This window comes from Phocoena phocoena, chromosome X, assembly GCF_963924675.1.
Source record: "Phocoena phocoena chromosome X, mPhoPho1.1, whole genome shotgun sequence".
In the NCBI taxonomy this organism is placed as follows: Eukaryota; Metazoa; Chordata; class Mammalia; order Artiodactyla; family Phocoenidae; genus Phocoena; species Phocoena phocoena.
The window spans coordinates 11,107,781-11,134,141 of NC_089240.1; the positions used below are offsets into that span (position 1 = coordinate 11,107,781).

General features: G+C 39.9%; 1 protein-coding gene across 2 annotated transcripts; it reads right to left on the reverse strand.

Annotated features, from left to right (window-relative positions):
- Positions 1-7,441: 7,441 nt before the first annotated feature.
- On the reverse strand, positions 7,442-8,776 carry LOC136142583 (eukaryotic initiation factor 4A-II-like). 2 transcript variants are annotated; one of them, XM_065900837.1, is made up of 3 exons: positions 8,484-8,776; positions 7,696-8,444; positions 7,442-7,593 (listed from the first exon to the last, which is right to left on the reverse strand). In XM_065900837.1, exons 1-3 carry the CDS (start codon positions 8,774-8,776, stop codon positions 7,442-7,444), a joined length of 1,194 nt encoding a protein of 397 aa, XP_065756909.1. The 2 variants fall into 2 exon arrangements, with proteins under 2 accessions (XP_065756909.1, XP_065756908.1); XM_065900836.1 differs by having other exon boundaries at positions 7,696-8,776.
- Positions 8,777-26,361: the final 17,585 nt, after the last annotated feature.

Here is a 26,361-nt window from a genome sequence, read left to right on the forward strand (position 1 = left end):
GAGGAGACACTGATGGGGTAAAATACTTTTCAATAATGTCATAGATTCTTCCAGACAATACAAAGTCTAGAAAGTTTTCCTTTTCTCAGCGAAAGCCGTGAACAGCACTAACTCCAATCCGAACAGCAGAGAGCAGAAGGAATACACAAGTCTTTTGAGTCAGGGGCAAGGGAGAGAGAGTTCCATCTACCCTTTATGGATTACCCCAAATTTGCCCTGGAAGAATAGCTCCACGGCTGAGGAATTTTAAGCTACAGTGTGAAGGGACCTTGACCTGAAAACGCCCAGGAGAGCAGAGGGTGGGTGTCACCTCTCTACTTCTTAGAATGTAGGAATATATATATTTTTGCCCGTTTAATATATAGTTAGGGAAGCACATGATCCACCTGGGGCTGATCCCATCCCGTGAGTTCAGATGTGGTCACCCGTGGCCCAGGTCTGGCCCACGAGAGCCTGTGCAGGCGTGTCGGTGATCACTCAACAAAGAAGTTTTCTTCTCAACTGGTCTGGTTAAAGTGGTGGCAGGAAGGTCTGAAGCTGCCAGTGGCCACCTTTGCCACCATGTCAGGAAAGCCCACTTACAGGAAAGCAGAGTCTGCTGCTGCTGCCTTTCCGATATCCAGGCACCTGGATGAAGCAGCACAGGCCATACAGACCTCTAGTATGACTGGGAAGCATGGAGGAGAGAAAAAGGGAAAGAGAAGGAAGGGGTAGAAGAACTCTTGCTATTCGCTGTGCGACCTAGGATGAGTTTCTTTGGGGAATAATAATACCCACCTCTCAGGGCTGTGATGAGGGTTAGAGCAAACGTGTAAGTCGCTAAGAAGGAACCTGTCCACCTACTGGCCGCCTGAAGAGCTGGAGGGATCTAAGTTATTTCAGGCTTAAAGTCAGCCTCTGAAACACCCCATTCTGCAAAATTTGATCTTCCTCTTCTGTAAGATGAGAGGAGTTCACACTTGACCATCTCTAAGGCGTTGTCCAGTTCTGGTCTTCGCAAGAAGCTTCTTCCCGTGGCAAAAAGTCCAGGGTACGCACGAATAATGCAGGTGCAATGACCGCAAATGCCCGCCAGAGGTCTACGTAGGCTACGGTTGACTCCTCGCTTCATCAGTCTTAGGGATGCAGGCAGGTACCACGGGAGACTGTGGAACACCCCACACAGCCACCACTCCACACCCCGGGGCAGGTCATGTGCTACACCTTCGCTTTCCTTGTAATGTGGCGCCGACACGGCCTTTTCCTTCCTTGCTTCCGAGTCATCCAGCATGTACCATATATATTTGTGCATGATAAACTCCTCCTTCCAAGTATAGTTCGGGTAGGCACTCTCTGTCTCTGAAGAAAAGCATTGTGCTTAATTATTGAAACTAAAAATCTTGTGCCTCTGATGAAAAGGTGAGCTGGAACACAAGAATTGAAGCAGGAGTTTGGCCCGGTTCTCTTTCCTTCTCTGTCCTGGTATGTGCTGCCTGTCATCTCAAAGCCATTACTGCCAAGAAGATGCCCTGCCTTGCTCAGAGGCTGTTCTGGAAGCACCAGTAGTCCCCCTTGTCATTTCACGGACCACGTGAGCTCCAGCCTTAGGTGCAAGGGTCTGGGGAAGGTGGTGAGCATGTGAGTCGGAGGATGTGCACATCTGTGCTGCCCCTCTCCCCACTGAGTATCAGTTCTATTCTATTTTTCAGAGAGGTTATTTTATTCTGTGGGTCTGACTGTAATGCTCACTAAATCGCCACGTCCACTCCTACGTTTCCCACAGTCCCTTGAAGCTAGGCTCGGAAGTGTGATTATTTCTGGCTAAGGAACTCTGACTGGAAGTGACACATGTCACTCCTGGCTAAAGCAATTAAAGAGTCTGTGTGTCATCTCCATCTCTCTCTTCGCCTGCTACTTTGACCTGCAGCCACGTGTTCCAGCTGGCAGAGTCACAGAATGGAGGACGATGGACTGAATATGATTAAGAAATAAACCTTTATTCATGAAGTCACTGAGATTCCAGTTTTTTATTTTTGTTCTTGTTACTACAGCATAGCCTGTCTTATCCTGACTAACACAGTGGGAATGTGAACACACACAGGAGAAAGTGATGGGCTTTATTCAGAAGCTAACTATCGTCCTTGACATTTTAATTCTTAATTTTTGTTATTGACAAATTTGCAACCATTGGTGAAAGGAACATTCCTGTAAGCTGAGCACTGGTTGGGGAAAGTGCCAGTGTGTGGAAAGCATATTTCTGGGTTCTAATAGAGCCTGGAAATTATCGTACGGACATTTGAATACACCCAAATAAGATACATTTGAATAACACGTGCAGATGAATACTGAACCAATGGTCCTATGGAAAAATACCCATGAAGTTTCATAAAAGACCTAGCTCCTAGGTGAAAGAAGTCCGACCACTCTTAAAATCAGTGGAGGTGCCATGATGTGTTGCCATGCTCTGGAGAGCAAGGTTTCAGTGTTTTTTCAAAAACACAGAGATTCCTCTTCTCTCTACCCAGGCCAAAATGGCATGTTATCCTAATTTTACCAAGATGAAAAGAACTTCAAACAATTTTTTTCCCAAGAAGATTTATTTCTGATGTCTTTTGATTCCAAGTTCTAAACCAAAAGAAAGGAATTTCTAGTTTGATGGTTATGACCCTAATGGAATTTTTTTTCCCCCAGAAAGAGACTGATATGGAAATATTTAATAGAAAATTCTTCACTTATTATAAAATTTCTGCTACATATCGTTAAAGCTCACTGGTGATTAAATATTTTTATGGTTAATCACATGTAAGAGAATTTACTTTCTGCACAATACAGCTTGATTCAGCTTTATTTACTGACAGATTTAGTTTTAACTTCCTTTCTCCTATTTTTATTCCCCCCATTTTATTAAGTCAGATGCTAGAATGTTCTTCAGCAGCCCACGCCTTCTCACAGGACCTCAGGCTTGTCTTTCTGCCTTAGGGTTCAGTTTGAAAGTGAGTTATCTCCTCAAGGTCTCTCCTTCCCTCCAATAGGTAGGAGATTCCTGAAGGATCTACAGCTGCTATCATGTCAAGCTATTAAAGATGTCCTTAGAATCCAGACATTCAGCTCCAGGCTTCCCAAGTGACAATCCTTAGTAAGCTGAGAGGGGTGCAGTTCTCCTGAGTCCCCTGGAGACCTTCCCTTCAGGTGTCATAGATGTACTCTCTCTGCCTTGGGGAACCCACAGGCACTGTTCCTAGACGGTAGCTCTGTCCCACGCATTACGCAGTGTGGAACAACTATAAGAGTCTATCCTCTTGTTTGCTTAAATTTTAATACTTTAACTTAGGATCTTATGATTAACTACTAAAAAATGTAAAATACCAGTGAAAAGATATTAAACTTTTATAAGACATATTCCATTTTAACTTATGTGGGCTCATGGTACCCTGGACTTGACCTAGGTTAGTGGATTACGATGAGCTGCGGGGAACAAATGAAGGAGTGCAACTATTATCTCTGCGTTCACAATAGGCTTGCCACTGTCCTGAAATTTTCCAGGAGCTTCCCTCTATCTTTTGAGGTGGTACTGTCATACCATATCTTTTTTCTTCAGGGTACTAGGGAGGGTTTACAAGGCCCCACAAACCTTAACATGCCAGGGATGTAGTGCATGGTCTGACCTAGGCTGCATTAGTTATCTGTTGCTGTGTAACAAACTACCCTGAAATTCAGCAGCTTCAAACAGCAAACATGTTATCTCACATAGTTTGTGAAGGTTAGGAATCCAGTTGTGACTCAGCTGCGTGGATCTGGCTTAGTGTCTCTCATGAGACTGAAGTTGAGCTGTTGGCCAGGGCTGCATTCATCTCAAGGTTTGACTGGGGTCATAGAATCTGCTTCTGTGCTTATGTGTACGGTTGTTGCCAGGCCTCAATTCCTTACTGACTGTTGGGCACTTGTGCCTCTCCATAGGGCTGCTCAAAACATAGCAGCTTGCTTTCCTGAGTGAGTGACCCAAGAGAGAGGAGAGCAAGAAAGTGCCCAAGAGAGAAGCCACAGCCTTTTCTAATCTAATATTGAAAATGTCCTACCCTACCTTCGCTTCTGCTGTATGCTATTGGTCACACAGATAAACCCTGGTATAAGGTGGGATATGAATACACAAGAGCGTGAATAGCAAGAAGCAGGGATCACTGGGGCCATCTTGGAGCTGGTTACCACACAGACTCTTTCTTCTTTGGCCAACTCTCCTTTCCAGGGCTCCAGAACCTCTGATCCTTTGGTTCCTCCAACGTACTATGCTCACCCTAGCCACAGTGCCTTTGTACATGCGATGTTCCACTCCTGTATCACCTAGTTAATTGCTGATCACCCTCCCCTCAACCATCTACTTCCTAGAGAAGAGTTCTCTGCTCTTAACATTGTTGTAATTTTACACTGAGTGCTTAGTTAATTAATTAATATCTCTCCCCACCCTCCGGACGATAAGCTCCAAGTTTGTGTTCGTTCTTAGTCATGAATGTATCCTTAGCTCAGTGGCTGATGCAAAGTAGATGTGTTGAATGGATAAATTAATAAGTAAAGAAGATCAAGGTCAGCATATGGAAAAAATATGTGAGAGGACGTCCAGGTACGTAAGGATAATAGATGTGTGAACTGGAATTATGTGAGGTGAAGAATTAGGCATTTCTCCTTCCTCCAATCTTCTCGATTCCTCTCCTTTTATCTATACACTCCCTTTCTGCCTTTTCTTCTTTCCCCTCTTCTCTTCTTCTTTGTCTCATTCTTTTGCTTGTCTTTACCACTTTACCCTGACTCTGTCATCATCTCATTGATAGTAAATGTTTTATAACACAGTCCTGGGCAGAGAACAGGAAGCTGAGGGAAAACTTTTCCAGACGAGGAAACATGCTGCTAGCTTGTTGCACAAGCGGGTATTAGGGGCAGAGTGTCTTGGTATGTTCATTCAATCATATATTCATTCAACCACCTTTAGGAAAAAGAGTTTCCCTAAGATGGGCAGGGTGTTGGGGATATAAAGACGAAAGGAGACGGGGTTCCTGATATTAAGGAGATCACTGTCTAGTACCTTGGTACTCAAAGTGTGGTCCAGTAATGGCAGCATCCACATCACGTGGGAGTCTGTCAGGAATGTAAAATCTTGGGCTGCACCTAGATGTACTAACTCAGGATTTTCATGTCAACCAGATGTCCAGGTTGTCTGTATGTCCATTAAAATTTAAGAAAGCACAGACAAGTAAAAAAGTCGAGGACAACAGGTAAAGTTCAGAGTGGACGTAAACACAGATCCAGTGTGCCGTGGGATCTGGCTCTCGGCTGCTGAAGGCAGGCAGGAGATGGCAAGTGAACGGGAATGTGAAAAGGGAAGGGTTCCCCAGGGTGTAGCGTGCAGAGGAAGCAGAATATATGAGGACTCGCTGGTGCTCAGAGGCAGGGCCCGTTCAATTAAATGCAAGTCATTCAGCTAAGTGATTCAGTAGCTGTGCATGTGAAACTAACACAACATTGCAAATCACCTATACTCCAATATAAAATAAAAATTAAATTAAAAAATGCAAGTTATTCAACCTGGAAAGAACTAGAGTTCGAAACAAGAAGTGACAAGAGATAAGGTTCAACACGTGGATGGAATCAGATCATGAAGGGTTAACTGTGCCCTCCTAACAAGGATTGGCACTCTTTTTTAAGGCACTGGAGGTTCATTGATTATTGGAGTTTGTGCTGGTGGGAAGTCATTCTGAGAGGAACAGGAACAGAGCTAATCATACAATAATAATAGTATTTATTGAGCACGTATTTTATGCTAGGTGCTATAACGAGTACTTAAGATGCCTTATTCCACTTAACCCTCCCAACCAGCCTGTGAAGAAGGCACTACGACAACTTCTAGGAGGACAGGGGATGGTGTTGCTGTCCCCTTTGCACATGAGTCGGGATGTAGGGAGAAGGTTCCCTTGGCGATGCTACAGAAAGGGACAGAATGCAGTTGCTTTGGATTTGGATCTCCCGTGTCCACTTTACGCTGTCTTGGGGGTGACAGATTCTGGAGAAGTGGGGGAATGAGAGCCAACACTTCCCCCTGTTCATCTTGGCTTACTGCTTTCTGTTAAAATTCTATTTTGTCTGAAGAACAATCACTTCTGCCTCCTGATGTGGGTTAAGCGTCATCAGCCAGCTTAACACACAGACGCCAGGCAACTGCAGGTGCTCCGTGGGTTACCTTTAAAGTGAATTCCCTGAAAAAACAGTTCAGTCAAAAAACACCAGGTGCCCAATCTCACAACCCGTCAAGTCAAACCTGACTTTTGCATCCTGCGGAGAACCATTTTTGCCAGGGTTGGCAGTAGCCAGAATTGGGACACAGGGCACATTTGTCTGCGGGCTCCCCTCTGCCTCCCATTTTTGGAAAAGCGTCAGGCTGAGTTGGATTTCTCTTCCTCAGCAAAACACACCTGGCTTGTGTCCATTTCCACAGGATCCTATCCATCCCCAAGAAAATGTGTCATGTTGTATCAATGAACTAGATGTTAATCCTTTCTAATGAGTTAGCCCATCAATAAAATCGTCTCTCCCAGATAACAGATGCCTTGTATTTAGAGTGGTGCTGATGTAGAGCATGGAAAACCAGAGTGGAGAAGGTTCTCTGCTTTGGGATGCCTCCTCTCCCTTTTTCATGACACCCTGTTACATCAATGAAGACAGAGAAGGAAAGAGAAAAATCTCTCTTTGCCTAACTGGTCTCAGTTGTTCCTTCTCTTGGTTTTGCTGTTTCTCTGGCTAATACTAACTGACTTTCTTTTTTTTTTTTTTTTTTAAAGTGAATATACAATTTATTTAACATTCAAACTTCATTAAGACATGTGCAATATGGCAATTTTACTGGGGTAAACGTTTAACCCTATCTAGGATGATTGCTTGCTGGGGCTTAGCAACAGGGTCCAGAGTTCACACTTAGCACTAATTAAATACTTTATTGAATAAATATAATACCAAACAAAATGCATTCAAATGCTTTCTAAAAAAAATCAATTTTAAGGGCCTTTCTATTCAGGCTAATGACAAACACAATAAAGGTAGATATGCTAGTTTAACATAATTGGCTGACTTTATACAGCACTTATATCTTTTAGTCCACAAGTATATTATTAAATGATAGAGAACATCTAATACAACCATTTCTACAGAACTAGGAAATAAATTTCTAAGGAAGAAAGATTTTACAGACCCCATCTTTTATACCCACCCCAACAGTCTAACTCTAAAGAGGATAAAGCCAATGACTTTCCTCACAAGAGCTCACGACTAATGTCGCTTTGCTATCAAAATCTGTATTTCTGATCCGTTATGAGCATTGAGACAAGATTCAAATATTTCCAAAGAAAGAAGCACAATGCACGTTGTGATCGCCTATTCAGCAACAGCGAGCACTGCATTCCAAACTATCTCATCCCAGGAATTAAATAAGGTCAGCCACATTCATTGGCATTTCCTCCACTGTAGTATTGTAGAAAGTCTCAATGTCACGAAGAATCCTCTTGTCTTCTTCAGTAACAAAGTTTATAGCCACACCTTTCCTCCCAAATCGACCCCCTCTGCCAATCCGACTCGCTCTTTATTCAAACAGTGTGCTGTTTCGCTTATGATTCCACGTCCTAAATTACGTCAACGCCGTTTCTGAGCGCCATCTCGTCATCAACTGCTGCTATCGACCCCTGTGAATATAGTTTTCACGATTGGTAGGTAGATCATAGTTTATAACCAATGACACTTGTTGCACATCAATCCCACGAGCCAACAAGTCAGTAGTGATCAGAGCACGGCTTGACCCTGATCGGAATTCCCTCATGATAACATCTCTTTCCTTCTGGTCCATGTCACCATGCAGAGCAGAAACTGTGAAATCCCTGGCATGCATTTTCTCAGTGAGCCAGTCCACCTTACGCCTTGTATTGAGAAAAATAACAGCCTGTGTAATCGTCAGTGTCTCATACAAGTCACAAAGTGTATCCAACTTCCATTCCTCTCTTTCAACATTAATATAAAACTGTTTAATTCCTTCAAGGGTCAATTCTTCCTTTTTCACCAGAATTCGAATGGGATCTCTCATGAATTTTTTGGTCACTTCCAACACATCCGTTGGCATTGTGGCAGAAAGCAACACCACCTGAATACTTGTATTTAATTTTTGGAAAATCTCATAGATTTGATCCTTAAACCCTCGGCTCAGCATTTCATCTGCTTCATCCAAAACAAACATTTTGATCCATTTTGGAGAAAGGTATCTTCTGTTTAACATATCAAACACTCTCCCTGGTGTACCAACAACAATATGTGGTGCTTCAGCCTGAAGTTTCTGCATTTCATTTCGAACATTGGTTCCACCAATGCAGGCATGACAAGTTGCTCCCATATAGTCTCCAAGTGCCAGAATTACCTTTTGGATCTGTTGAGCCAGTTCTCTGGTGGGGGCCAATACTAGTGCTTGGGTCTCCTTGAACTCAATCTCCAACTGTTGCAGGATGGAAATAGCAAATGTGGCTGTCTTGCCAGTACCTGACTGAGCTTGAGCAATCACATCATACCCTTTAATACACGGGATAATAGCTCTCTGCTGAATAGCTGATGGCTTCTCAAAACCATAAGCATAGATGCCTCGAAGAAGAGACTCCTTTAAATTCATATCATCAAAGTTATCAACAATTTCATTCCAGTTACTCTCGATGACACCATCGGGCTCCATTCCCTCGGGGCCGCCATGTTCTCTGTTATAATCCGCGGAGCTACCAGACATGATCCGAGGAACCACTCAGTGCCTGACTGGAAAAAAGCCTAACTGACTTTCTAAGTTGTCTGTGTGACACGCAGTCCTATGGTTGGGCTCTGTCCACGGTGCTCCGATGTTTTCTTTGAAGGATGCTGTAGAGGGTTACTTCATGGCATATGTCCCTGATTCGGCAATCTGAACCCAGCACATTCTCTTCTGTCGTCCCTTCAGCTACTGCCGTGGGTGGTGCACTCCACGGCACCATGGTGCTGGCTCTCTTCTCACAGAAGGTAGCACTCTTGGGTTGAGTGCCAGTAAAATCACTCATGGTCACCTGACCACCAAAATGAAGAGCATGCAGGAGGCTCACCAGCCCCTCTTCTCCTGCTGCCTGGGGTCTTCTGGCTACTGTCCTCTCCCTTGCTCAGGGAACCCAGAGGCAGAGAAGCACATCTTGTGCCTCAGTAGATGTCCAAGCAGTGTCCAGACGGCAGTCTCTTCTTGCGTTCTCCTTGCCGGCACATGCAATAAGTGGTCCTCTTGGTGTCTGCCCTTCATTTGGATTTGGAATTGGGGAGGATGCTCATGGAGGAGGTGAGGAAAAAGCTACTGTGCTCCCCTGACTCACTGACTCTTCTGCCCCCAATCTTCTAACATCGGCTGGGAAAGCGGGTCAAGTTTGTGGGGAGAGGGTGGCCACTGAGGTTCAGCTCCCTCCTAGGAAGGCCTGTGTGGAGGCATCTGCTCCCAAGTATTTATGATTCTCTTTAAAATAGGGGGCCCTCAATGTTCACTGCAGCACTATTTACAATAGCCAAGACATGGAAGCAACCAAAATGTCCAACAGCAGAGGAGTGGATAAAGAAGATGTGGTATTGTGTTGGCGAAAAAGTTCATTTGGGTTTTTCCATAACATCTTATGGAAAAACCTGAACGAACTTTTTGGCCATCCCATACATATATACAATGGAATATTACTCAGCCATAAAAAAGACTGAAATAATGCTATTTACAGCAACATGGATGGACCTGGAGATGAACACACTCAGTGAAATAAGTCAGAGAAAGATAAATATCATATGGTATCACTTATATGTGGAATCTAATATAAAAAATGATATAAATGAACTTATTTACAAAATAGGAATGGACTCAGTTTTCCAAAACAAACTTATGGTGACCAAAGGGGAAACTGGGGGCGGGAGGGGATAAATTAGGAACTTGGGATTAACATACACAGACTACTAGATATAAAATAACCAACAAGGACCTACTGTATAGCACAGGGAACTCTACTCAATATTCCATAATAACCTATATGGAAAAGAAAATGAATATATGTACATGTATAACTGAATCACTGTGCTGTACACCTGGAACTAACATAACACTGCAAATCAACTCTACTCCAATAAGATAAATTAAAAAAAAGAGTTTCAGTTTTGTAAGATAAAAAAAAAAACAATGTGGGGCTCTTAGCATTTTAGCTCTAGTGCTAATTTCTGGCCACAGGAAAACACTTACTCAAGTTCCAATTATATAAGCATCACACAACAGCCAAAAATAATAAAATAAATAATGAGTGGTTTGAGTAAAAATTTGGAAAGTTCTATATGTCAAAACCGACTTTAACAATGACAAACTGAAAAAATATTTGTAATGTGTATGCCAGACAAAGACTGTGATTCTTAGTGTCTAAAGGCTGTTGCAAACCAGTTAAAAAAAAGAGGAGCCTCCCGTTAGAAAAATATGACAAAGGACACTAACAGGCAAGTAATATAAAAGGGTTATAATGTAAAATTGAAAATGAAAAATTACTTCAACCTTACCTGTCACCGAAGAGATAAAAAATGCAATAACGTCAAAATGCATTTTTGTCTAACAAACAACAATGATTAAAACAAAATAGCACATAGTATGGCCAAAGGTTAAGAAACAGATATTTTTGTACACTGCCAATAGATGTATAAATTGATACAACCCCTTTAGAAAATATTTTGGCAATAAATATCAAAATCTTTTTTAAAAAATTCATCCTTTTAGAGCCTATGGTTCTACTTTTAACATAAAAGAGGAGGCAAATGAATTTGAATCTGTATGAAGAAATGGGTACAAGTATGCTCACCGTAGTACTTCTTTTGTGAAAACTTGGAAACCAATAAAATATCCGACAAAATGGGGTTGATTAAATAACTAATGAAATACTGTGCAACTATTAAACATAACATTGTATGAAAATACTTAACAGCAGGGAAAAGTGTTCAAAAGGTGGTTTAAGAAGAGTATTAGGACATGATTTCATGCTGCAAAAAAACTTTAAATATTTGTACAAATTGAAAAAAGAAAGTTGCTTCAAAATGTTAACTGAAGTACTGAGGGGCGAGGAGTGAAGGGAGAGAGAAGGAGGGTGATAAGTTTTCTTTATTTTCTATAATTTCTACAGTGCATATGTATTCCATTTGTGTCAAGAAAATAAACAGTGAGAATCACAGAAATAGGGCAAAGGAATTCAAGGTGGAAAAATGATATGCAAGTAAGGATAAATTTCATACAGTAAACGTACATCCCAACATCCAGCACACTTAAAGAGATGGGCCTTGCATTTAAGAAGTACTATTCTCTCAAGAGAATGAGAAGATGAGCCACAGACTGGGAGGCAATATTTGCAAAAGACACATCTGATAAAGGACTGTTGTCCAAAATATACAAAACAACTCTTATAACTCGACAATAAGAAATCAAAGAACCCAATTAAAAATTGGGTAAAAGACCTAAACAGAAACCTCACCAAAGAAGGTATACAGGTGGCAAGTAAGCATATGAAAAGATGCTCAACATCATATATCATTAGGGAAACGCAAATTAAAACAAGAGTGAGATATCACTACACACTATTAGAAAGGTCAAAATCCAAAACACTGACAACACCAAATGCTGGTGTGGAGCAACAGAAGCTCTCATTCACTGCTGGTGAAAAGAGATGGTACAGCCACTTTAGAAGACAGTTTGAGGCTATTTTACAAAACTAAATGTACTCTCAACATATAATCCAGGAATCACGCTCGTTGGTATTTACCCAAATGAACTGAAAACTTAGGTCCACACAAAACCCCACACATGAACCTTTATAGCAGTTTTATTCATGATTGCCAAAACTTGGAAGCAACCAAGATGCCCTTCAGTAAGAGAATGGATAAATAAACTGTGGTACATCCAGGCAATGGAATATTACTCAGGGCTAAAAAGAAATGGCAGAAACTCAAATGCATATTGCTAAGAGAGAGAAGCCAATCTGAAAAAGTTATATGCCATTATGACTACAACCATACGACACACTGGAAAAGGCAAAAGTATAGAGACAATAAAAAAAAATCGGTGGAGGGGCTTCCCTGGTGGCGCAGTGGTTGAGAGTCCGCCTGCCGGTGCAGGGGACACGGGTTCGTGCTCCGGTCTGGGAAGATCCCACATGCCGCGGAGCGGCTGGGCCCGTGAGCCATGGCCGCTGAGCCTGCGCTCCACAACGGGACAGGCCACAGCAGTGAGAGGCCCACATACCGCAAAAGAAAACAAAAAACAAAATCGGTGGTTGCCAGGGGTTAGGAGGGAGGGAGGGATGTACAGACAGAGCACAGAGGATTTTTAGGGCAGTGAAATTATTCTATATGATACTATACTGGTAGATACATGTCATTATACGTTTGCCCAAACCCACAGAACGTACAACACCAAGAGTGATCCCTAATGTAACTATGGAGTCTGAGTGACTATAATGTGTCAATGTAGGTTCATCCATTGTAACAAATGTACCACTCTGGTGGGAGACGTTAATAATGGGGAGGCTGTCAAGTGTGGGGCTGGGGCTATATGGGAAATTACTATGTTTTCTGCTCACTTTTTCTGTGAACCCAAAACTACTTTAAAAAATAAATTCGAGAGAGAGACAGAGAGGGAGAGCTGGGTCCCATATTCCAACTTGAGCCAAACTGAAGAGCCTTCATAGTTTAGAAGGAGCATATGTAATAGACTCTGCCCCTGGGTCTTGAAAGAATCTTCTGCGCTGGCTTGTCCTAAAGAGAACAATGTGCTGTGCGCTAAAAAACAAGGCACCGCCCCCTCCAAATGCCAAGGAAGCAATTTGAGCCACTTTTGATCAACTCCCTTATATTGCCTGATGGTCTACTGCTCAGGGCAGTAAATGAGACTAGGAAGAGCCGAACTAACATAAAGAACACACATCTCCGATGAGTTGGTTTCTACAAGGATAACATCTAAGGTATGTGCAACTGAATTGAGTAGACTGTAGCGTGTGCTGGCAATGATATATAAATACTAGTTCTTAATTTTGAGCTTTTGCTACGGGAGTGGTTCTCCTTTCTGGCAAGCAGTCAGCAGGCTGGGATTCCATGCTATCAACACAGTTGAATCCAGAAACTGAACTCAGCAGAGACAGGGATAAGGTCGACTCTTGTGGAACTTGAATATTTACCTGAAAAGAAATCCATTCGGATACTACATGGTGGTAGGCAGACCCAACCAGGATCACCCATGGGCCAGGCAAGGCTGTCCTAGAAAGTATTTCTGGGTTGGCTTCCAACACATGGTTGGTCTGGGAGGACTTGGAATGTTTTATCTTCTCTCAAAAAGTCCAACTTTTCTTCTTTCCTTACTCTGCTCACCTACTCAGCCTCATCACCCCTTCCTTTCCTTTTTCTCTCTATCCCCTTTTCTTTTTAAATGTTTTACTGAATTATAGTTGATTTACAATGTTGTGATAGTTTAGGAGTAAAGTGATTCAGTTATATATATATATATTATTCAGTTACATACACATATATATTCTTTTCTAGATTCTTTTTCCTTACAGGTTATTACAAGATACTGAGTAGAGTTCCCTGTGCTAGCTATACAGTAGGGCCTCGTTGGTATCTATTTTATATACAGTAATGTGTATATTTTGATCCCAATTGTGGGGAGAGGTATAAATTACGAGGTTGGGATTCACATATACACACTACTACATATAAAATAGATAACCAACCAGGACTTACTGTATAACAAAGGGAACTATACTCAATATCTTGTAATAACATATAAGGGAAAAGAATCTGAAAAAGAACAGATACAGATATATGTATGTATAACTGAATCACTGTGCTGTAAACCTGTAACTAACATAATATTGTAAATCAACTGTACTTCAATAAAGAAAGAAACAAACAAAAATCCCAAACTCCTAATTTATCCCTCCCCCAACCCCCCACTAACCCCTTTGGAAACCATAAGTTTGTTGTCTATGTCTGTGAGTTTATTTCTGTTCTGTAAATAAGTTCCTTTTATCATTTTTTTAGATTCCACATATAAATGATATCATATATTTGTCTTTCTCTGTCTGACTTACTTCACTCAGTATGATCATCTCTAGGTCCATCCAACTCTTCCCCCTTCTTGTCTGCCCTTCTCTCCTCTTTTCTTTCATCTCCCACAGCCTTGAAGCTCGCTCTCCCAGTCGGCATGTGGCACTCTGCCTTCTCACGCAGAGGGAGATTTTAATTACGTAGGGAGACAAAAGCATATAGAGTAAAGATTAACTGCCTGGGCAGTGCAGATTAAGAAAGAAACAGGGAAATTAATTATGAAGGTGAGACTGTTTTCTTTCATTTCATTTTGACAGCCTGATAAGGGCTCACTAGGAATAGACCAGCACGTGATATGACAGAAAACCTCTGCTTTTTTTTTTCTTCCTGGGCAATGATTTTTCAGTTTCTCTGTTCCTTTTCTTTTGCAGCTTTATCCTGAGTGAGCTTGTAGGATGGGGCCAGGACTTTAAATATTCTTGAGGTTGCCTGATGTGTTTCTTCTGGCACTTTCCATGGTCCAGCCACACTCACACTGCAAGGAGCTTTTCCATGACTCCACAGCTGAAAACACCCTTGAAGGAAGCAGTTGAAGGAAGCAGTTCCACGTTCTGTCCTCATTAATTGCCACCAATTGAGCTACACCCCGAGGGGACCAAAACCTTTCTAAGTATCCTTTAGAATTCTACAAGCATAAAAGAAGTACATGAAATGTTTTTTTTAAAATGTGTTACACAGTTAAGAAGATGGTAAAATAAAAGGATAGTAATACCATGTTATGATTCGTAGTTGGTTATTATGTGTTGGTATTTATAAATGAAAACAGGCAATAGTGCGTATTTAATTGCTTCAAAAAGATCAAGTGTGTCTGTGTTTGAACAACAGATATTTAGAGCCAAGGTTATAGATACCAAACCATAAGCATGAATTTTCCCTTCTGTATGTGAGCTGATAAAGAACTCTCCAGAACTATTTTGTCTTTCACAGTAGAGCTCTGGCTGCCTCTGTTCAGCCTGAGGAGAAGTATATTTAAGAAGAAGGTAAATACAAATAAGGAACCACAGGGCCAATTCTTTTGCGAGCAGAGTTATCTAGTTCATCAGTGGGCTTTTAGGTGTTTTTTCTGATCATCCTGACAGGAATATATCATAAATAAAAATTGAGGAGGAATTTGAAAAGAAAAAAGGAAAAGACAAGAGGTGGTTTACTCTATGTGAGGAGAGCTGTTTGTGACTAGTGAATATTCTCATGCTATCTAAAACCAGAAGCCAACTCATTCTTGTTTATAACAGCTTTATTGAGGTATAATTGACATACCACAATACTTACCCATCTTCAGTGTACAGTTCAATGCTTTTTAATAAATTTATAGAGTTGAGTAACTATCACCACAATCTAGTTTCAGAACATTTCCATCATCAGCAAACTGCAACCTGAGTTTGTAAATAAAGTTTTATTGGAACACAGCCATGCCCACTCATTCATGTATTGTTAGGGCCTCTACAATGAACCAGGGTTCAGTAGGTGCAATAGAAACCTCATGGTCCACAAAGCCTAAAATACTACCAGCTTGGCCTCTAACAGAAAAATTTCATGTTTAAAGGGAAACATGAAAAATGAAAACCCTGAAAATCGCCCAATGTGACGAAATGTGTTTTACTTAGATAAAACCTGTTTTATTTTTAGACATCAACTCCGAGAATCACCAGACTCATCTTCACGTAATACACCTCTCTTAGCCTCAGTTTTCTTCATCTGTAAAAGGGGAATAGTTACCACCTCATAGGGCTATTATAAACATGAAGTTGGGATGATGCATGTAAAACACATTCAGCATAGAGCAAGGGTACATGAAAAGTATTCAGTAAATTACTCTCTGCACCCCCCAGATGTCAGTGTTCATTTTGTTGCTTAGTCAGGGAAGGAAGTTAAATCATTTTGTAAACTTGACTCTCAAAGGAAAGTGTGGCGATTTCAGGGAAAGATGCAATCTTCTGAAATGCTCTGGGAAAGTAGCATAATCTTTTCCTCATGCCTTCGTTGAGGAGGGCAGGGTGAGGGGAAGTTGCAGTGTGTGTCTAGAAATCCTCACCACTCCACGTGCAAGACCGGGGTCACGGGGCTTCCCTGGTGGCACAGTGGTTAAGATTCCGCCTGCCAATGCAGGGAACATCGGTTTGATCCCTGGTCCGGAAAGATCCCACATGCCGCGGAGCAACAAAGCCTGTGCACCACAACTACTGAGCATGTGCTCTAGAGCCCACGAGCCACAGCTACTGAGTCCGTGAGCCACAAATACTGAAGCCCATGTGCCTAGAGCCCGAGCTCCGCAACAAGAGAAGCCACCACAATGAGAAGCCCGTGCCCCACAACAAAGGGTAGCCCCCGCTTGCCACAACTAGAGAAAGCCCATGCGCAGCAACGAAGACCCAATGGAGCCAAAAATAAAATGAAGAAATTGAAAAAAAAATGTAAAAAAAAAAAGACCGTGGTCACTGTTCTCCCCCAGCATGGAAGCCCCACACATGCGCCCGGTGGAGTTGGCCGGGTGTCTCGTTATTCAGGGATCAGTTTCCATAGAACAACCTTGGGGTTTGTGATCAAATGGTCAGACAAAATCACAAGAGAGATTAGATATCATCTGGCTGAGCTTTAAATTTCTGCAAGAGTCAAGGGGGCTTGGGAGATAAGAATTACATGAAAAGAATAAGGTTTAAAGGTTTTTCTAGAAATCAAAAGAAGCCTGGAGTAGCAATTCTCATATCAGACAAAATAGACTTTAAAATAAAGACTATTACAAGAGACAAAGAAGGACACTACAAAATGATTAAGGGATTGATCCAAGAAGAAGATGTAACAACTGGAAATATTTATGCACCAGACATAGGAGCACCTCAGTACACAAGGCAAATACTAACAGCCATAAAAGGGGAAATCGACAGGAACACAATCACAGTAGGGGACTTTAACACCCCACTTTCACCAATGGACAGATCATCCAAAATGAAAATAAATAAGGAAACACAAGCTTTAAATGATACATTAAACAAGATGGATTTAATTGATATTTAAGGACATTCCATCCAAAAACAACAGACTTACACATTCTTCTCAAGTGCTCATGGAACATTCTCCAGCATAGATCATACCTTGGGTCACAAATCAAGCCTTGGTAAATTTAAGAAAACTGAAGTCATATCAAGTATCTTTTCCGACCACAACACTATGAGACTAGATATCAATTACAGGAAAAAAACTGTAAAAAATACAAACACATGGAGGCTAAACACTATGCTACTAAATAACCAAAATATCACTGAAGAAATCAAAGAGGAAATAAAAAAATACCTGGAAACAAATGAAAATGAAAACACGATGGTCCAAAACCTATGGCATGCAGCAAAAGCAGTTCTAAGAGGGAATTTTATAGCAATACAATCCTACCTCAAAACAAGAAACATCTCAAATAAACAACCTAACCTTACACTAAAGCAATTAGAGGAAGAAGAACAAAAAACACCCAAAGGTGGCAGAAGGAAAGAAATCACAAAGATCAGATCAGAAATAAATGAAAAAGCAATGAAGGAAACAATAGCAAAGATCAATAAAACTAAAAGCTGGTGCTTTGAGAAGATAAACAGAATTGATAAACCAATAGCCAGACTCATTAAGAAAAGAAGGGAGATGACTCAAATCAACAGAATGAGAAATGAAAAAGGAGAAGTAACAACTGACACTGCAGAAATACAAATCATCATGAGAGATTACTACAAGCAACTATATGTCAATAAATTGGACAACCTGGAAGAAATGGACAAACGCTTAGAAAAGCACAACCTTCCGAGAATGAACCAGGAAGAAATAGAAAATATGAACAGATCAATCACAAGCACTGAAATTGAAACTGTGATTAAAAATCTTCCAGCAAATAAATAAATAAATAAATAATATCAAAAAGAAAAAAAAAAAAAAATCTTCCAGCAAACAAAAGCCCAGGACCAGATGGTTTCACAGGCGAATTCTATCAAACATTTAGAGAAGAGCTAACACCTATCCTTCTCAAACTCTTCCAAAATATAGCAGAGGGAGGAACACTCCCAAACTCATTCTACAAGGCCACCATCACCCTGATAGCAAAACCAGACAGAGATGTCACAAAGAAAGAAAACTGCAGGCCAATATCACTTATGAACATAGATGTAAGAATCCTCTACAAAATACTAGCAAACAGGATCCAGCAGCACATTAAAAGGATCACACACCATGATCAAGTGGGGTTTATCTGAGGAATGCAAGGATTCTTCAATATATGCAAATCAATCAATGTGCTACACCATATAAACAAACTGAAGGATAAAAAGCATATGATCATCTCAATAGATGCAGAAAAAGCTTCCTACAAAATTCAAGGCCATTTATGATAAAAACTCTCCAGAAAGTAGGCATAGAGGGAACCTACCTCAACATAATAAAGGCCATATATGACAAACCCACAGCCAACATTGTTCTCATTGGTGAAAAACTGAAACCATTTCCGCTAAGCTCAGGAACAAGACAAGGTTGCCTACTCTCACCACTATCATTCAACATACTTTTGGAAGTTTTAGCCACAGCAATCAGAGGCAAAACAGAAATAAAAGGAATCCAAACCAGAAAAGAAGAAGCAAAACTGTCACTGTTTGCAGATGACATGATACTACACATAGAGAATCCTAAAGATGCTACCAGAAAACTACTAGAGCTAATCAATGAACTTGGTAGAGTAGCAGTGTACAAAATTAATGCACAGAAATCTCTTGCATTCCTATACACTAATGATGAAACATCTGAAAGAGAAATTAAGAAAACACTCCCATTTACCATTGCAAGAAAAAGGATAAAATACCTAGGAATAAACCTACCTAAGGAGGCAAAAGACCTGTATGCAGAAAACTATAAGACATGGATGAAAGAAATTAAAGATGATACAAACAGATGGAGAGATACACCATGTTCGTGGATTGGAAGAATCAACATTGTGAAAATGACTCTACTACCCAAAGCAATCTACAGATTCAATGCAATCCCTATCAACCTACCACTGACATTTTTCACCAAACCAGAACAAAAAATTTCACATTTGTATGGAAACACAAAAGACCCCAAATAGCCAAAGTAATCTTGAGAAGGAAAAACAGAGTGGGAGGAATCAGGCTCCTGGACTTCAGACTATACTACAAAGCTACAGTAATCAAGACAGTATGGTACTGGTACAAAAACAGAAATATAGATCAATGGAACAGGAAAGAAAGCCCAGAGGTAAACCCACTCACATATGGTCACCTTATTTTTGATAAAGGAGGCAAGAATACACAATGGAGTAAAGAAAGCCTCTTCAGTAAGTGGTACTGGGAAAACTGGACAGCTACATGTAAAACAATGGAATTAGAACACTCCTAACACCATACACAAAATAAACTTAAAATAGATTAAAGACCTAAATGTAAGGGCAGACACTATAAAACCCTTAGAGGAAACATAGGAAGAACATTTTTTGACATAAATCACAGCAAGATCCTTTCTGACCCATCTCCTAGAGAAATGGAAATAAAAACAAAAATAAAGAAATGGGACTTAAAGACACTTAAAATCTTTTGCACAGCAAAGGAAACCATAAACAAGACAAAAAGACAACCCTCAGAATGCGAGAAAATATTTGCAAATGAAGCAACTGACAAAGGATTAATCTCCAAAATTTACAAGCAGCTCATGCAGCTCAATATCAAAAAAACAAACAACCCAATCCAAAAATGGGCAGACGACCTAAAGAGACATTTCTCCAAAGAAGATATACAGATTGCCAACAAACACATGAAAGGATGCTCAACATCACTAATCATTAGAGAAATGCAAATCAAAACTACAGTGAGGTATCACCTCACACTGGTCAGAATGGCCATCATCGAAAAATCTACAAACAATAAATGCTGGAGAGGGTGTGGAGAAAAGGGAATCTTCTTGCACTGTTGGTGGGAATGTAAATTGATATAGCCACTATGGGGAACAGTATGGAGGTTCCTTAAAAAACTAAAAATAGAACTACCATATAACCCAGCAATCCCACTACTGGGCATATACCCTGAAGAAACCATAATTCAAAAAGAGTCATGTATCACAATGTTCGTTGCAGCACTATTTAAAATAGTCAGGACATGAAAGCAACCTAAATGTCCATCGACAGGTGAATGGATAAAGAAGATGTGGCACATATATACAATGGAATATTACTCAGCCATAAAAAGAAACAAAATTGAGTTATTTGTAGTGAGGTGGATGGACCTAGAGTCTGTCATACAGAGTGACGTAAGTGAGAAAGAGAAAAACAAATATCGTATGCTTCACATATATACGGAATCTACAAAAAACAAAAGAAAAGGTTCTGAAGAACCTAGGGGCAGGACAGGAATAAAGACACAGACGTAGAGAATGGACTTGAGGACAGGGGGAGGGGGAAGGGTAGGCTGAGACGAAGTCAGAGAGTGGCATTGACATATATCCAGTACCAAATGTAAAATAGATAGCTAGTGGGAAGCAGCTGCATAGCACAGGGAGGTCAGCTTGGTGCTTTGTGACTACCTAGAGGGGTGGGATAGGGAGGGTGGGAGGGAGACGCAAGAGGGAGGGGATATGGTGATATACGTATACGTATAGCTGATTCACTTTGTTATACAGCAGCAACTGAATCAATAATGTAAAGTAATTATTCTCAAATAAAGATGTTTAAAAAATAAAGGTTTTTCTAGTTAGAGGGAAAATGCATGAATATATCTCTGTAAAAGACATGTACACATCTGACGAGCTGAAGAAATGCAAAATTAAATCAAGTGACGTAATTGTCTTGGTGGGGGTGACAGAGTATAATCTACCTTGAAAATATGACCACGTAAAGGATGCTATGCCCCACCCCATTTGCAAGTTTTGAAGTTGCTGTTACAAAGAATAAGTAGGAAAAGGAGGGAACACTCCCAAAGTCATTCTAAGCCACCATCACCCGATACCAAAACCAGACAAAGACACTACGAAAAAAAGAAAATTACAGGCCAATTTATTTGACGAATATAGATACAAAAATCCTCAACAAAAAATGAGCAAACCAAATCCAACAACACATTAAAAAAAGAACATCCACCACAATCAGGTTGGATTCATCCCAGGGTCACAAGGATGGTTCAACATACGCAAATCAATCAATGTGATATACCACATCAACAAAAGAAAAGACAGAAATCACATAATCATCTCAATAGATGCAAAAAAAAAAGCATTTGATAAAATTCAACATCCATTCATGATAAAAAAAACTCTTAACAAAGTAGGAATAGAGGGAACATATCTCAACATAATGAAAGCTATTTATGACAAACCCACAGCCACCATAATACTCAATGGTGAAAAGCTGAAAATCTTCCCGTTACATTCTGGAACAAGACAAGGATGCCTACTCTCACTGCTTCTATTCAACATAGTATTGGAAATCCTAGCCACAGCAATCAGAATAGGAAAGGAAATAAAAGGTATCCAAATTGGAAGGGAAGAGGTAAAATTGTCATTATATGCAGATGACATGATACTCTATATAGAAAACCTTAAAGATTCCACACAAAAACTATTAGAATTGAAAAATGAATTCAGCAAGGTAGCAGGATACAAGATTAATATACAGAAATCTGTTGCATTTCTTTACACTAACAATGAAATATCAGAAAAAGAAGTGAAAAAATAATCCCTTCTTAAAATACCTAGGAATAGGGACTTCCCTGGTGGTCCAGTGGCTAAGACTGTGCTCCTAATGCAGGGGGCCCCGGTTTGATCCCTGGTCAGGGAACTAGATACTACATGCTGCAGCTAAGAGTTCACGTTCTGCAACTAAATATCCTACTTGCCACAACTAAAGATCCTGCATGCTGCAATGAAGATCCCACACGCAGCAACGAAGACCATGCATGCTGCAACTAAGACAAATGAAGATTCCGCACGCCACAACTAAGACCCAGCACAGCCAAATAAATAAATAAATATATTTTTAAAAAGCCTAGGAATAAACATGACCAAGGAGGTGAGAGACACACACTGAGAACTATAAAACACAGATAAAGGAAATTGAAGATGATTCAAAGAAATGTTAAGATATCCCATGCTCTTGAATTGGAAAAATTAATATTGTTAAAATGGCTATACTACCCAAAGCAATCTACTGACAATCCCTCTCAAATTACCCATGAAATATTTACAGAACTAAAACAAATAATCCTAAAATTTATATGGAACTACAAAAGACCCAGAATTGCCAAAGTAATCCTGAGGAAAAAGAACAAAGCTGGAGGACTAACCCTCCCAGATTTCAGATAATACTACAAAGCTACAGTAATCAAAACAGTATGGTATTTGCACAAAAACAGATGTATGGATCAATAGGATAGAATAGAGAGCCCAGAAATAAACTCACAATTAATTTTCAACACAGGAGGCAAAAATATACAATGGAGATAAGACAGTCTCTTCACCAAGTGGTGTAGGGAAAGCTAGACAGCTGCATGTAAATCAATGAAGTTAGAACACACCCTCACACCATACACAAAAATAAACTCAAAGTGGCTTAAAGACGTAAATATAAGACATGATACCATAAAACTCCTAGAAGAGAATATAGGCAAAACATTCTTTGACATAAATTGCAGCAATGTTTTCTTAGGTCAGTCTCCCAAGGCAAAAGAAAAAAAAGCAAAAGTAAACAAATGGGACCTAATAAAACTTATAAGCTTTTGCACAGCAAAGGAAACCACAAGCAAAACGAAAAGACAACCTCTGGACTGGGAGAAGATATTTGCAAATGATGTGAATGACAAGGAATTAATCTCCAATACGTACAAAGAGCTCATACAACTCAATATCAAAAAAACAAACAACCCAATAAAAAAATGGGCAGAAGACCCAAATAGACATTTCTCCAAAGAAGACATACAGGTGGCCAACGGGCACATGGAAAGATGCCCAACGTCACTAATTATCAGAGAAATGCAAATCAAAACTACAACAAGGTATCACCTCACACCAGTCAGAATGGCCATCATCAAAACGTCTACAAATAATCAATGCTGGAGAGGATGTGGAGAAAAGGGAACCCTCCTACACTGTTGGTTGGAATATAAATTGGTGCAGCCACTATGGAGAACAGCATGGAGGTTCCTTAAAAAACTAAAAATAGAGTTACCGTATGATCCAGCAATACCACTCCTGGGCATATATACAGAAAAGACAAAAACTCTAATTCGAAAAGATACATGCATCCCAATGTTCACTGCAGCACTATTTACAATAGCCAAGACATAGAAGCAACCCGAGTGTCCATCAACAGATGAACGAATAAAGATGTTGTGGTATGTATACACAATGGAATATTACTCAGCCGTAAAAAAGAATGAAGTAATGTCATTTGCGGCAACATGGGTGGACTGAGAGATGATCATACTAAGTGAAGTAAGTCAGAAAAAGACAAATATAATATGATATCACTTATATGTGGAATCTAAAACAAGTCATACAAATGAACCTATTTACAAAACAGAAACAGACTCACAGACATAGAAAACAATCTTATGATTACCAAAAGGGAAGGGAGGGGGGAGGGATAAGTTAGGAGCTTGCGATTAACAGATACACACTACTATATATAGAACAGATGAACAACAAGGACCTACTGTATAGCACAGCGAGCTATATTCAATATCTTGTAATAACCTATAATGGAAACGAATCTGAAAAAGAATATATATATTCTGAATCACTCTGCTGTACACCTAAAACGAACACAACATTGTAAATCAACTATACGTCAATTTAAAAAAAGAATAAATAGGACCTGGTCAATTCAACTGGTGTCGTGGTCAAACATTCAGTCATGTCCTGGCCAATCCCCAAATGCTGTGGGGTGACATAAACTTCTTTAGTGGATTAGCAGTCTTTAACTCCAGAAAAATTTAGAATTAAGGATAGAAGTGTTTCAGATAATCAGAGCAGTAGTATTACTTTACTTTTGCTTTAAAGCACTGATACATACTTAGAATCTTAAGTATTTGTAAAGTTTAAAATAATTTAACCTTTTTAGAGTGTTGGGTCAGCCCTTTCATTTTAAACTATGTAACTGAGTAATTAATTTAGATTTGTGCTGTTCAGTTAAAATTTTACTAAAGTTATAATCTAAATTAGAATATTTAAAGTACTTAAGTATTATCTCATTTATGTTTAATTTATTAGATTTATACACATAACTTAAGAACTCTAAAGTTTTATTATTATTATTTTTTTTGCGGTACACGGGCCTCTCACTCTTGTGGCCTCTCCCGTTGCGGAGCACAGGCTCCGGAAACGCAGGCTCAGCGGCCATGGCTCAAGGGCCTAGTCGCTCCGCGGCATGTGGGAATCTTCCTGGACCGGGGCACGAACCCGTGTCCCCTGCATCGGCAGGTGGACTCTCAACCACCCACCAGGGAAGCCCTAAAGTTTTTAATTGTTATGATCCAGCAATTCTACTCCTGGGTACATATCCAGAAAAAATGAAAAATCTAATTTGAAAAGATACATGCACCCCCATGTACATATTAGCACTATTTACAATAGCCAAGATATGGAGGCAGCCCAAGTGCCCATCAATAGATGAATGGGTAAAGAAGAGGTATTTTATATATATATATATATAATTTTATATATATATATATATAAAATGAAGTATTAGTCATAAAAAAGAATGAAATTTTGTCATTTGCAGCAACGTGGATGGACCTAGAGAATATTATGCTTAGTGAAATAAGTCAAATATAAATACTGTATGATATAACTTAAATGTCGAATCTAAAAAATAAAACGAATGTATAAAGCAAAACAGAAAGAGACTCACAGATACAGAAAATAAACTAGTGGTTACCAGTGGGGAGAGGGAAGCAGGGGAGGGGTAAGATAGGGCCATGGGATTAAGAGATACAAACTAACATGTATTCAACAAATAAGCTACAAGGATATATTGTACAGCACAGGGAAATATAGCTATTGTTTTATAATAACTTTTAATGGAGTATAATCTGTAAAAATATTGAATCACTATGCTGTATACCTGAAACTAATATAATATTATAAATCAACTATACTTCAGTAAAAAAAAGAAAACTGGAAGGTTTTGTTTGTGAAGTCAGATAATTGTAGTTTTTTTAAAAAAACCTGAATATGTTAAATTTGTAAATTTAGTTAAAAATGCTTAAAGGCACTTAAGTTTGAAATGGGCCCAACATTGCTCAAGGGCCTTTTAAAGGTTATTCCTAAATTTTGCTAGACTTATACATAGAACAACATTTTAAGATTTAAAAACTTAAGGAATTAGATTTTTGAATTTGTAACTTTAATAAATTGAATGTTGATTTTTAAAACACATGCACTAAACCTCAGAAAACTCTTCTATGTACAAAAACCACTCTTAAGGATGGATACACACACACATGCACACACACACACAATGTCCACAGAAACTGGTGACTGGATGAAAGTACAGAGCATTGCTGACATAGAGGGATTTTTCTGTGCTGTGCGGGTATGGAGGTGGGGAGAAGGCCCTCCCAGCGCCCCCAGCCCTGAAAAAATTAAAGATGTCCGCACGTTCTTTGAAACTCCTTTCAGGAGGTGGGGTTTGTATCTCTTCCCTTGAATCTGGGCGGCTCGGCAACTGCTTGACCAACATTCATCAAGGTTGAATATGCTGCTAGTCAAGCCCCACCAATGACACACTTGGGTATGTGTCCCAGAGAAACTCCCTAATGTGAGCACAGGGAGCTGTGCTCAAGGATGCTTGTACTTACAGAAGCAACTGACACTGCTATCCACAGAAGAATGGATACATAATTTGTGATATACTCACGCATCCGACTGCCCTACATAGTGAAAAAGGAATAAACTAGAGTTGCATATATCAACACACACACACCTCATAGACATAAAACTAAGGGAAAATAGCAGAATGCAGAACAGTTTCTCAAACTTTTCATTATCACTTCCCCCGTGAGCCTTTTTAGACATTTATTCCTAATTCCCTCTCATGAAATTGTAATACCTCAGATATACTGTTTATCTGTTTATGTCCTGTATGTACATCTGTGCTTTATACAGCAGAAGAGCAAGACTTTTTTGCCCCTCTGAGAACCGGGTGAGGACACATGATGTAGAGGAAGGCATGAA